At 36.1% G+C, this 12003-nt stretch overlaps 2 protein-coding genes across 2 annotated transcripts; both read left to right on the top strand.

Annotated features, from left to right (window-relative positions):
• Positions 1-713: 713 nt before the first annotated feature.
• LOC133851905 (probable glycerol-3-phosphate acyltransferase 3) lies at positions 714-2897 on the top strand. The gene is made up of 2 exons (XM_062288531.1): positions 714-1451; positions 1826-2897. The coding sequence occupies exons 1-2, from the start codon at positions 750-752 to the stop codon at positions 2702-2704; spliced, it is 1581 nt and encodes a 526-aa protein (XP_062144515.1). The 5' UTR covers positions 714-749; the 3' UTR covers positions 2705-2897.
• A 1418-nt stretch (positions 2898-4315) lies between these two features.
• On the top strand, positions 4316-10569 carry LOC133851028 (uncharacterized). Its single transcript, XM_062287318.1, has 4 exons — positions 4316-4496; positions 7437-7565; positions 8594-8742; positions 10299-10569. Exons 2-4 carry the CDS (start codon positions 7457-7459, stop codon positions 10374-10376), a joined length of 336 nt encoding a protein of 111 aa, XP_062143302.1. The 5' UTR covers positions 4316-4496; positions 7437-7456; the 3' UTR covers positions 10377-10569.
• The last annotated feature ends 1434 nt before the right edge of the window (positions 10570-12003 follow it).

Consider the following 12003-nt stretch of genomic DNA (forward strand, 5'->3'; position numbering starts at 1 on the left):
ACCTCTTATAAACTTTTTGAACCACATAAAATAAAAAATAATTATAACCAATTCGAGAACCAACGGTGCAATTACTCCTCGTTTGGATGCAAAACCAAAAATGATGTTATTAATAGTGAAATAAATGGCGTCGTCTACAAAAACGCGACTTCAGGTTCAGGACCTCCAAACTACGTACCAAAACACCATTCGTGGCAATTAATTAACGATCTGAAACCCTAGAAGCTAACAACAGCCCATGCCAATTAGGTGAATCTTATAAGACCTCTTTCGTACGTAAGAGACAAACTAAAAGAAGGGACCACTTCAGTTCAATTGGAAAACATGTTTAGCATGATTCTTGGTTGCGATTGATCAAGACTTTGTGAAAGAAGAATTTGGTATAACTCTCTCTTTATACGTGGCTCGACACGAATTAAGATGAGACAGTATTCGAATTTAAGACTTCTGCTTTAATTTCCTCATTTGTCTCAATTTTCTCTTTATAAATGGCCGGATACGAATTAAGATAATTAAGATTCTACCTTTTATCTCAAAAAAGCTTGAAGGAATAAAAAATGAAGAAATTAATTGTTTGATTAATATTCAAACTTAATTAAATGGTTGGTTAAATATATGTTGACTTGGACAATTCATCAAGGGGTTAATTAAATTCTGTACCTTTTTCTCACTGTTTTCTAACAAATGAAGGCTCTATAAACAGCTCATCAATGTTGTTAAACGATCGATAATCAAGCAACAGCTAGGAAATGGCTCCTCCTTTCTTTTTGTCCAAAAATTTGCTCAGGAGAAAAGGGAACCAGCTCAATCTCCAAGGGAAGCTTGGTAATGTCCACGTACCCCACTTGAAATTTCAGAAGTACTCTTATCTTGCCAATACATCGGAGGAGCTTCGAAACCAGCCTTTGTTATTTCATGTGGAGGGGGCACTTTTGAAATCACCATCCCTCTTCCCTTACTTCATGCTGGTGGCCTTTGAAGCTGGAGGGCCCTTGAGAGCTCTTATTCTGTTTCTTTTGTACCCTTTTGTAAAACTGTTTTGTTTGGTCGATGAGGAACTGGGACTGAAGATTATGGTTTTTGTATGTTTTGTGGGGATCAGGAAGGAGAGTTTTAGAGCTGGAAGAGCTGTGTTGCCCAAGTTTTTCTTAGAGGATGTTGGGTGTGAATGCTTTGATGTGGTGATGAGAAGTGGGAGAAGGGTGGGAGTGACTAATTTGCCTAAAGTAATGGTGGATGATTTTCTGAGAGAATACATGGGAGTTGAGGCTGTCTTGGGGAGAGAGTTGAAGGTAGTTTGTGGGTATTTTTTGGGTTTGATGGAGGAAAACAAGCCAACTAAGACTGTTTTGAAAGAGGTCTTTGGGGAGGAAAAGGGATGTGCTAATGTGGTGGGTATTGGTTCCTATAACATGTCTCTTCATCACGAGCAACTTTTTTCTCATTGCAAGGTTGAAATCCCTCCTTTCCGTTTCTCTATATTTGCTCACAAAAAAAAAAAAAAAAAAAAATGTTGAAAACTTGAAATCCCTGGCCTCTCCTCTACTCTCTCCATGTGTGTGGGGATTAAAGTTTTTTATTTTTTTATAATAACTGGGGATCTGGGGCTTTGCCCTGGCTAGATATTTAGGAGATCGTGCAAAGCGTCTCCTCCACATGGGTCGGACAAAAAATTGTTTGCACTCAAAAAGAGTCGAACTTTAGACCTGATGCTTCATAAGGCACCAGAGACAAGTTGTGACTTACCACTCAAGCCAATTCCTTAGGGTTGATATTAAAGTACGATTTTAACAACCGTTTCAGTAATTTGTGTTGCACCATGCAGGTAATTTGCTTGGTAAGTGAGGCTGAGAAGAAGAATTGTCAAGTCCTTCCAATGGAGAAATATCCAAAGCCATTGATCTTCCACGATGGAAGATTGGTTTTTCGGCCAACTCCACTTGCTTTTTTAGTCATGTTAATGTGGGCACCGTTAGGTTTTTTGCTTTGCTTGATCAGAGCCGCTGTTGCCATACTACTCCCTTTCAAGATATCCATGCCAATCTTGGGACTTCTTGGGATGAAATGCACTGTATCATGGCCAAGCTCCTCTGTTACCTCAAACAACAACAACCATGAAGAAAAATCAAAGGGCATACTTTATGTCTGCAACCACAGAACTCTGATTGACCCAATATATGTTTCAGTTGCTCTCATGAAACCTGTCATTGCAGCCACATACAGCTTAAGTACAATTACTGAGCGGTTTTCACCACTCAAAACGATTCGATTAACAAGAAACAAGGAGGAAGATTCAAAGAAGATGGCGGAGCAGCTGAGCCAGGGGAACCTTGTGGTTTGTCCAGAAGGAACAACTTGTAGGGAACCTTATCTACTTCGATTTAGTCCTCTGTTTGCAGAGACAACTGACGAGATAGTTCCCATTGCCATCGATATTCAGGTTGGCATGTTCTATGGAACAACAGCTTGTGGGTTTAAATGCTTAGACCCTGTATTTCTACTCATGAATCCAACTACCTCATGCACTGTCAACATTCTTGGGAAGTTACCAAGAGATTTTACATGTGGGGTTGGAGGAAAATCCAAGTTTGAAGTAGCCAACCATGTGCAGGCAATGATAGCTGAAGCCTTGCTGTTTGAGTGCACCAATTTGACAAGGAAAGACAAGTACATGATCTTGGCAGGAAACGAGGGGAAAATATAGTTGGCAAATCATTCCAAAAGATCAGGAACTCGATCTCAAAGAATTCTAAATTGATCTTATTGTTGGCTACACAATGGTTTTTATAATTACCATAAAAGCATATTGTAAGAACACTGTGAAAACTGAGAATTGATCTCAATTAATCAGTGTCTAATATATTATCTATGAGAAACACTAACATTTTCTGTTTCAACACTCGGATTCATTTACTTCATTATTTCCCTCTCAATGAATTTTAAAGCCTAGGCAGCCTGAAGATATAAGGCATTTTCAAGACTAGAGTTTTTCTTTACCCTATTCATTGTTTTTCTATCCTTATAGGTTCTCTTACAACTTCAATCCACAGTTTCATATTTTTAGGCTACATTGTCAGAACCACTATAGTTCTGTTCAGCGTCAGTTGATATCAAAGCTCAACTATCTTCTTTTCATTAGTTTCATGGCCGGTGGTCATGATTGTGGTCGGCATAGATAGGTGTCGAATGAGGAATTTTTATACCACGAACGCAATGTGCAAGACAGAATGATTGAAGGCTTGGAGAGATAGGTTGCATAATTAACCTAGTGTTCGAAGACGCAAAACATGAATGATCACGATTAAAAGTCTAGCTTTGAAAACCCGTACCACAATCTTGTTCTAGGTCAAGAACAACACAGTCGAGACGAGCGAGATGAAGACTTAAGTTTCATAGTTTAGCTTCAAGAATTCCCTGGCACTATGCAGGCCGAAGAAAGTTTTCATCCTTTTTTGTTAATTATAATTGACAAATTGAATGGAAAAATGTTGAGATGATTTTTACTTTTATTTTTGCTGATTCTCCTTCTTAGGTTTGCCCTGCAAGGTAAAGGAAATTAGGAAGCATATTACACAGCATGATAGCAGAGCATTATACATGACACATTAACAGATTTAATCAACTTTTTTTGAAGTGTAAAGACCATTTTTTTTTTCTTTGTTACCCTAAAGAATAATTAATAACTTTTTAAAACTCAAAAAGTTATTTGTCAAAAACTTAAAACTATAAAGACTAAAAATGTACTTTTTCCTTGTAATTTGGTTCGTAGAAAATTTCACACAACCCACATATAAAAGTGATATGGGTCATTTAAATATGTGAGAAATATATATATATATATATATTTTCTTATATTATTAAAAAGCATTCGAGAAGCTCACATATTAAGAGACACATGTCAATCTTATATGTGAATTGTATGAAATTTTTTATAAATCGGTTTGTAGAAAATTTCTGTCCGTTTAAATTTTTTTTTTTGGAAAATGTTATTTGCACTTCAAGTGCACAACATGGGTACAACACCCCCACACATGAGGTTGGGCTCCACACACTGGGACCCACCCCATATGAGGGGTGTTGTGCATTTGAAGTGCAAATAATAAGTCTTTTTTTTTTTCCTATTTTTCGTAAGGGGTTTAATTCCTACACTTTACCGGTACAATAATTGTACAACAGCCCCTCACTTGGGGGTAGGCCTCACACACTGGGCCCCACCCCATGTGAGGAGCTGTTGTGTAATTATTGTGATGGTGTTGTAAATCTATCATTTTTCTTTTCGTAAACCATTTTTTATTCCATCTTCACCTTTACTCTCAACCCTGACAAGTGACACCCGACCTTCTTCTCGCTCAACTTCAAAGTCTCCTTCCCTCTCTCTCTCTCTCTCTCTCTCTCTCTCTGATTCTCATTCTCAATTTCTCAGGCACTCACGTCTCTCTTTGGATTCGGCTTCTGAATTTCCATTCGCCGTCGCCGTTGGGGTTATCGCATCTCAGGTACTCTCCCGCAGCTCATTCTCGTACTTCTCTATATATTTATGCAATTCTCTCTCTCTTCGATTTTTCTCACCCACTCACCGATTTCTCTCTGTTTACGGGTTCCGGTTTTTGGGCATTTCATATTGGTGAGTAAAAGGGGGTATTTCGAACATTCCCGGGGGGGGAGGGGAGGGGGGGGGGGGGGGGGGTGGCAGCTTTGATTCAGCCTTTGTTTTGATAGTAATCTGTGTTGTATTGAGAACTATTGTATTGAGTCTGGAACTTCAGTGGGGTTTTGCCTAACACTAGCAGAAATTAAAACTCAGGTATTAATAATGACAGGAAGATTAGTTGGATTTATTAGACGATTGACAATTTGCTTTGTATGTGGATGTGTTGGCATTCGAATCGTTAAAAAATGAATGATGTTTTTCTGTTCTTTGGGTGCTCCTAAATCCTTTGAACTTGATCATTAATAGAAAACATTCAAGTGCTAAGGATGTCAGCTATGTTTGGATAAAAAATGGACTTAATTTTGGTCTTATCCTAACACCTCAGGTTTTGGGTAATCAAATCATTGACCCAGTTAATGGATTCATGGGGCTTGAAGTCTTGATTCAGGTTTAGGCCTATGGGATGAAAGATTGGCAATTCAAGGATCATTCCTCATTTATGGTAGCTGTTTATTGAGCAGTTTGATAATATAGGCAAATTTGACAAATAGTCTCTTTCTCCTCATAAGAGGCATATTAAACTTACTTTAATTTCACATTGTGGGTTATTGACGGCCAAAAAATTTGAAGGAGCTGGTAAGAGCTCCCAATTGCTAAGCACTACTATGATTTATATATTTTTTGTGTTGCTTTTAACCTTTGTTTAGGAAATAGAGAATTTGATGGGATCATTCGTGTCTTGAGTTCAAATTATTTTCATTAGAAAAAAAAAAAAAAATTGAGAGAAAAAGAACCCTTCTATTTTCACTCAAATTGTCATGACTTGCAGAAGTTGGTTGAGTATCTTTGGTGTTGTCATTATTGGTTCTGTTGTAATTTGAACTTGGTCATTAATAGAAAACATGGATTTCATGAGCTTGGTGTGTAACCCTTTCTTGTCATATGTTATTGGTTTTATTTGATGTACAAATTTGTTTTGATCAATTGTTGCATAACAACACCATACAATGACCTTTGCATTAGCAGATTTCTTCTTCTGTTTTCTTGAGTGATTGGTAGGAGCTCTGGTTTTGATTAATAGAAGATTGGGTTGACCTACATCATTGACAAAGTAAGGGGTATATAATTGACATCGAAACATATATATTTCTGCATGTTGCACATTAGCATAAGAGATGGGCATGTATATGGTATTAGAATTGATTATAGGAGTAATATCTATACATTAGTATTAATGGTTGTTGTAGCCATATTTTTGAATTGATTGTTATATTAGTTGCTTTCTAACGGCTTATCATATATTTATGTCAATTAAAAGAATTGGTTGTCCATATCTCATTTTTGTACATGAGTATGGGAGTAAATCGTGGTGGCAAGTCTTGGATCCTGAAGAGTCCATATTTTAGTGTGAAATTTAGCTGGTGTTGTTTGAGGTACTCCTACACTGGCCTTTGGGGGATTGTATGCATTCTCTTTGCACCTTGGGTTGGGCCAATTTGTCTTATTGGCCAGTTGTTTACTTTTTGGTGGCTCTCTCCTGTAGTTGAAATATATCAGGTTAGCCTGAAATTGAACTTCCTCATAAACGATGATTTGTCCAGTAAATGACTTTCTGTGGATGTTATCACAGAAATTTAGTCAACGATATTCAGGGCACTGGTCCTTTTGCTTAAATTAATGAAATGTAGATTTGATGTGAATTGTCCATAAGCTCTGCAGATTTCGAGTCATTAGCTGCAACGACTTGTTACATCGTTCAAACTTCAAGTCTTCAAACCTGTTTGTTTGCAAATAAGGAGGTATTAAAAGTGTATAAGTTTGTTGGTGGTACAGATCTAGGACCAGGTCTCCTTGTAGGCTTGAAGTCCATCCTTGCCAATGCCCTTACCCTACTTTCATACCAAATTAGATAGGAAACACCATAAATCAATTCTCCTCTTTTTTGTTGTTTGTTATCTTATTGCCTTGTTAAGACACATTTTGGCTACCATGACGTCTAGAAGTAGGTTGCTGTATGCTGAAACTTGTACCAAACATGAATAACGGTTTTAGTGTCCTTGTCAGATGTATCTATCTGCATTCTTGTTTTCCATTCGATGTCAGCAAAGTGGGTTGATTGATATCAATAATGTTTGTAGATGGATGAAAAAAATTCAAGCAGCAATTATGACCTCAGTTGCATCTATTCTTGCTGTTGGGGCTGTAATCTTAGAAGATATTAGATTTAGGAGATTATTACGTAGGGAACCTCATGTTAATCGAGAGTATGAAACAGAGATTTATATGAATAATATTCTTTATGTCAAAACTTGATTGTAATATTTGTGGTTGAACTTGAATGGTAATATTTACGATTGAACTTTTGTCTGTAGTTTGAATGTATTGTTGGATATTATCTATGGCTCTCCCAACTTGAAAATATATGATCATTGTTAGTCAATGTGTATATTTTAATTAAACATAATTTTTAGGTTATTTTTTTAGTTGCTTTATATTATATTTTTATGTTGTGAATAAAAATTGATATTTTTAGGTTAATATGATTGAATGAAAATATAAAAAAATATTTGCTGATTTTCCGTACGAAACAAATGCCGAAAAATGTTTTCAGAGCTGAAAATATTTTATACCGAAACAAACAGAGCCTAAGTTAAACTATCTATCGTTTATAAAATATAGAAGTTAAACGTACACTGTTCACATATAAAAAGGCCATTAAATTCAGCGGTTTTCATCTGCCTAGATTAGAGCTTGTGACTTTGTTTTGTGTTATGTTTCGGAATAGACTCGCGCAGGTGGAAGACAATGGCGTGGAGGCAGATATTCTTCAAAACAAGGGTGCTTTCGATGTCACAACAGCCACATCCAACTCCTGGGTTCTCTAGATTCTTCTCCAAATCATCCCTATATGTAGGTAAGGTTTTTCTGAGGGTTTAACACATTGCCCATTACACAATTTTCTCTCTGTTTGGTTTCCAAGAAAAAAAAAAAATTATTGGGTCGTGTAGTTTGTGCTGTTTAGGCCAAATTGTTGTGTGAGGATTAAGGATGAACATTTTGATTTGTTTTAGTTGTCAAGTTTTGTAATTTTGTTGTAGTTGCTGGGAAAGCTGAAGGAAAGATTGGAAAGGGAAAATAAATTTTGGGTTTTGGGATTTGCATTGTTTAGGTTATTGTAGAAATGAAAATGTAATGCTCTTCAGCCAAATGGGTGTCTAAGACTAAGATTAACGATTTTGATTTCTGTTGTGTTTTCTAGTTTTGTTTGGTTGCATAGAAAATTTAAAGAAAAGGGAAAATAAATTCTGGGTATAATGATTTATGTTGTTTGGGCTCTTCCATAAATGAGAAACTTGCCTTACCGTACTAAATAGATTAGCTGCACAGGGTAATATCAAGCATTTTGATTTTTCTTTTGTGCTATGTATTCTGTACTTCCCTTTGGCTGCTGAGAAAACTGACGAGCATTTGAAAGAAAGAAAGGGATGGTCTTACGATTAATGTTGTTTAGGTTTTTCTAGTAATGAAAAATATGCATCAATTGAGATAAATGGTTGTATGAAAGTAGAGTTTGATGCCTACTGGGGTCTGATGTTGGGACAATGGATACAGCCATTTGATACCTTTTCCTAGCAACCAAAGTGAGCATTGGCCTTTGGTTGGTTTCTGAGAAACCGAGGTAATGAGAAAAGAAGAAAGAAATTGAACATACTATTCATTTTTATTTGTTTGGGTTTCCCAAAATTTGAAAAACTTGCCCAAACCAAGCCAAATAGTTATATTCGGTTTAGTTGGGGAGAAGTGTTATTTTCTCATGCTTCTAAATACAAATATTTGCACCAGGAAATTGATTTTTCTTCTTCTTTTATTTGCATCAGAGCAATTAGAGTTTTTAGTAAGTAGGTATTACAATTGATTTTGAGGCTCTGGTTGCTGTTGCAGAAAAGGTGGGCATACCAGAATTTTTGAAGGGAATAGGGAAAGGGGTTGAATCTCATGTGGCTAAGCTTGAAACTGAAATTGGTGACTTCCAGAAGCTACTTGTCACTCGCACTCTCAGGCTCAAGAAACTTGGCATACCATGCCAACAGGTAACCATTACAAATTCTTCACTTTTTCCTGTCAAACAAAGTATCCGCATGCATTCCTGTGTGAATGAGTTTGAGTTTCATCATAATTGTGTTTGCTGATATATTTGTTCATTCAACTGTAACTTGGATGACTAGGGATTATCACTATAAAGTTTGAATTCAGAAATTTCTGGTTACTCTGTTAGTAATGTTGCCTCTTAAGTCAGCAAATAAGGTTTAACATATAGAAGAATAAGAAAGGTTATTCCTAAATTAACAAATTATCTTTTTGATGAGCTGTACAACAGAGATGGAGTTTATGTTTGTAAAAATTTAAGTTTGTTTCATTGTGTTTATTTTTGAGTTACCTGCAACTATTACTCCTCTATTGTCAACGAGAGTTTGTGGGTTTTCATGTAGAATTTGGATCCTCTCCATTTAGTGTAAAAATGAGGGTGTAGTTGTCTTTTCACATTTTGTAAAAATGTGAAAAGACAACTATACTCTCCCTATTTAACTAAATGGAGAGAATCCTCTCCATTTGAAACAGAGAGGATCCTTGTCCTTTCATGTATGCAGCCAATTTTCTATTGCAGTTGCAACAACTAATATCTTTGTAATATATTTTTTCCTTAGAATTCATGCAAGTGTTATGGGTTATAGTGTTGCTGGAGCATGTTGTTTTATCAATGGTGATAATTTCAATTTTGCTGCTGATTATTTTTCTTCAATTTATCTATCATGGTAACTTGATCTGCATTTGGTACGTATGTGGCTTTTGACTGATATCTTAGCTTGACATTTGTCAGTGTGAAGTTTCACAAATTATCGTCATGCTGATCTAGATAGGTTGGTAATACTTGGTATCATTTTTCTATCCCTGAATTATTAGGATCTGATTGACATTGATCCATGGAATGTAGTACTTTCTGCCAAAACCAAGGACTGGTTTATTTATGATGGTTTTGAAAATGTAACAACTGTGGTGTTTTTGGTCCAGTATTATTTCATCATATTCTGTGCTTATGGTTCTCTTATTAGATGGTATGACAGTATGGTCTATTACAGTGTCGGGCATTGAATTAGTGGTAGTCACTAATAAATTCTTTTTCATCGATCTATTTCAAAACCTATTGGAATAGTGAACTCATTTCTACTCAGGCACGTATAAGATATTACTTGAATGTGAATGGTTAGACCTTTGACCATTGTTGTCTTAACCAGATGTCATTTCATGACCTGGTGAATGGATGGTTATGGTTTCATCTCTAACTTAGACCTTTATATGTCTGTAAATCGCATTTAGAACATGGCTTTACATGAGTGGATATCATTTATGAGATATGAAGGATGAAAAGTATGGTTTGATCTGGTCTCGTGTATACTTGTAAAATATAAGATGACACTGAGCACATGTAAATCCTCTATACTAGTTAAAACTTGAAACTTGCTGATGGGGTGGCTTACTACTAGTCAGGATGAGAGGCTTTGTCAAATTTCTGGAATGATTTCATGGCATTAGACATGATTCTACTTGGACTTTCTAAAATTCTGACATTTGATTCTTTGTTTTGCAGAGGAAGCTGATATTGAAATACGCCCACAAGTATAGGGTGGGACTATGGAGGCCTCGAGCTGAGCCTGTAAAATCTTAATTACTTTTGTAGTAGCTAGTCCTTTGAAAATTAAGACCAAGATGGTTGTCTGCTAGAGATCATGGTGGCACGACACTTACACATGGAATTGTTTCAGTTTTGAGGAGTTTCATTGTCTTATGTTTGTAATTTCTTTGAACAATTTCATGGACAAAATTTAGTGGTTTAATTGCATACTGAGATTCAAGATCAATGGCCCAATTGTTTCCAAAACCCTTGGCATTTAACATGGTGTGTAAAAGTGAAATTGGAAGTCATATTCTTTGTACATAAAATAGTTTCTGATGCGCCATTACATTCTCTTATGAGAGTGGACAATGGAAAACAAAAAATTCCTCCTTCCTTTGAACATCGCATATCCACCTGAAAGTGATACCATGTTCTGCAAGCCTGTGACCAGAATTCTTGTGAATCCAGCTGTGTTCTCTGTCCATGTGAATAATGAAAATCGTGGCCTGTTTTGTTATATTTCCGTTGAGAAATGAAACACATACATTCCATACAACCAAGTTTTTTAAATCCACTATTAAATTTGTGGGACTTAATATAGGTTTTATAAATGTAATGGTGGACTTGAAAATAAGATGTGTAGGAGATGTATTTATATCATTTCTCATTTTCATGACCAATTTCAGCAATAGGCTGAATAGGATTCAGAGCTCCAGCAGACCCTGCCCAAAAGGTCTATAGATTATCCACATACATGGCTAGAGACTCCACCATCAAGAAGAAGTAAACATTGTGTAGCACAAAACTTAGCAGGACCCAAAGACCACAAAAGATTAGATTTTTCTGCAGTAAAAAACTTAGCAGGATAGAAAGAGAACAAAATTTAAGATTTTTCTTCATGTTTATAAAACCTGAACAAAATATTAGATTTATCTTCAGCTGTACGAAAATTAACATACTAACCGCCATTGATGCCTTGGGAGACCTACTCCAAGGATAAGTTACCTACTAATTGCAAATTTCTCATCCTTCAACAATATGCCCTAATTGCAGAAAACAAGAACCAAAAACCTGGCTTTATGCGAGTGCTAGACTCAGCATAAGACTTTCTTACTCAAAATGAATTTAGTAATTGCGCACATTTTTCTACATCAAAAGCACTTAATTGTTGCCAGAAGTTTGACAAAGATGACAAATCTCGAGCATGTTACAGTGGAGGTGTTGACAGCTTACCACGCAGCTTATTTTAGCAAAGATTTGGGTCTCCATCATATAATTTTAGAAGGAGATGCGCTACCGGTGGTAAAAACACTAAAAGATAAAAGTATTAATTGTAGCAGATTTGGTCAGCTAGTGGAAGATACACAGACATTTTTAATTTCTTTCTAGTTGGAAGATCAACCATGTTCACCGTGAGGCTAATTGTGCAGCACACAGGTTAGCTAAGGCCTAAGGCTGCTGTTAAACAAGTCATAGATAAGGTTTGAATGGAAGAAAGTCCTACATAGATCTGTGACATTGTTTTTTTAGATCAAACTGCTCTAGTTCTTTAATTAATGAATGAGATTCAAATTTTCAAAAAAGAAAAAAGGTTGTAATCGGAATTTAGCAACATACTTGGGAAACTTAGAGTCAGGTCCACTTGAATCACACCACCATTTTGCCAGCGTTGCAGACT

Source organism: Alnus glutinosa, chromosome 12, assembly GCF_958979055.1.
Source record: "Alnus glutinosa chromosome 12, dhAlnGlut1.1, whole genome shotgun sequence".
In the NCBI taxonomy this organism is placed as follows: Eukaryota; Viridiplantae; Streptophyta; class Magnoliopsida; order Fagales; family Betulaceae; genus Alnus; species Alnus glutinosa.

What these genes read in the sequence shown, in the direction of transcription:
- LOC133851028 (XM_062287318.1), top strand. Translation starts at nt 7,457, where the DNA reads ATGGCGTGGAGGCAGATATTCTTCAAAACAAGGGTGCTTTCGATGTCA. An exon ending in CAAATCATCCCTATATGTAG is followed by an intron (nt 7,566 to 8,593) that starts GTAAGGTTTTTC and finishes TTGCTGTTGCAG; the next exon opens with AAAAGGTGGGCATACCAGAA. An exon ending in TTGGCATACCATGCCAACAG is followed by an intron (nt 8,743 to 10,298) that starts GTAACCATTACA and finishes TTTGTTTTGCAG; the next exon opens with AGGAAGCTGATATTGAAATA.
- LOC133851905 (XM_062288531.1), top strand. Translation starts at nt 750, where the DNA reads ATGGCTCCTCCTTTCTTTTTGTCCAAAAATTTGCTCAGGAGAAAAGGG. An exon ending in AACTTTTTTCTCATTGCAAG is followed by an intron (nt 1,452 to 1,825) that starts GTTGAAATCCCT and finishes TGCACCATGCAG; the next exon opens with GTAATTTGCTTGGTAAGTGA.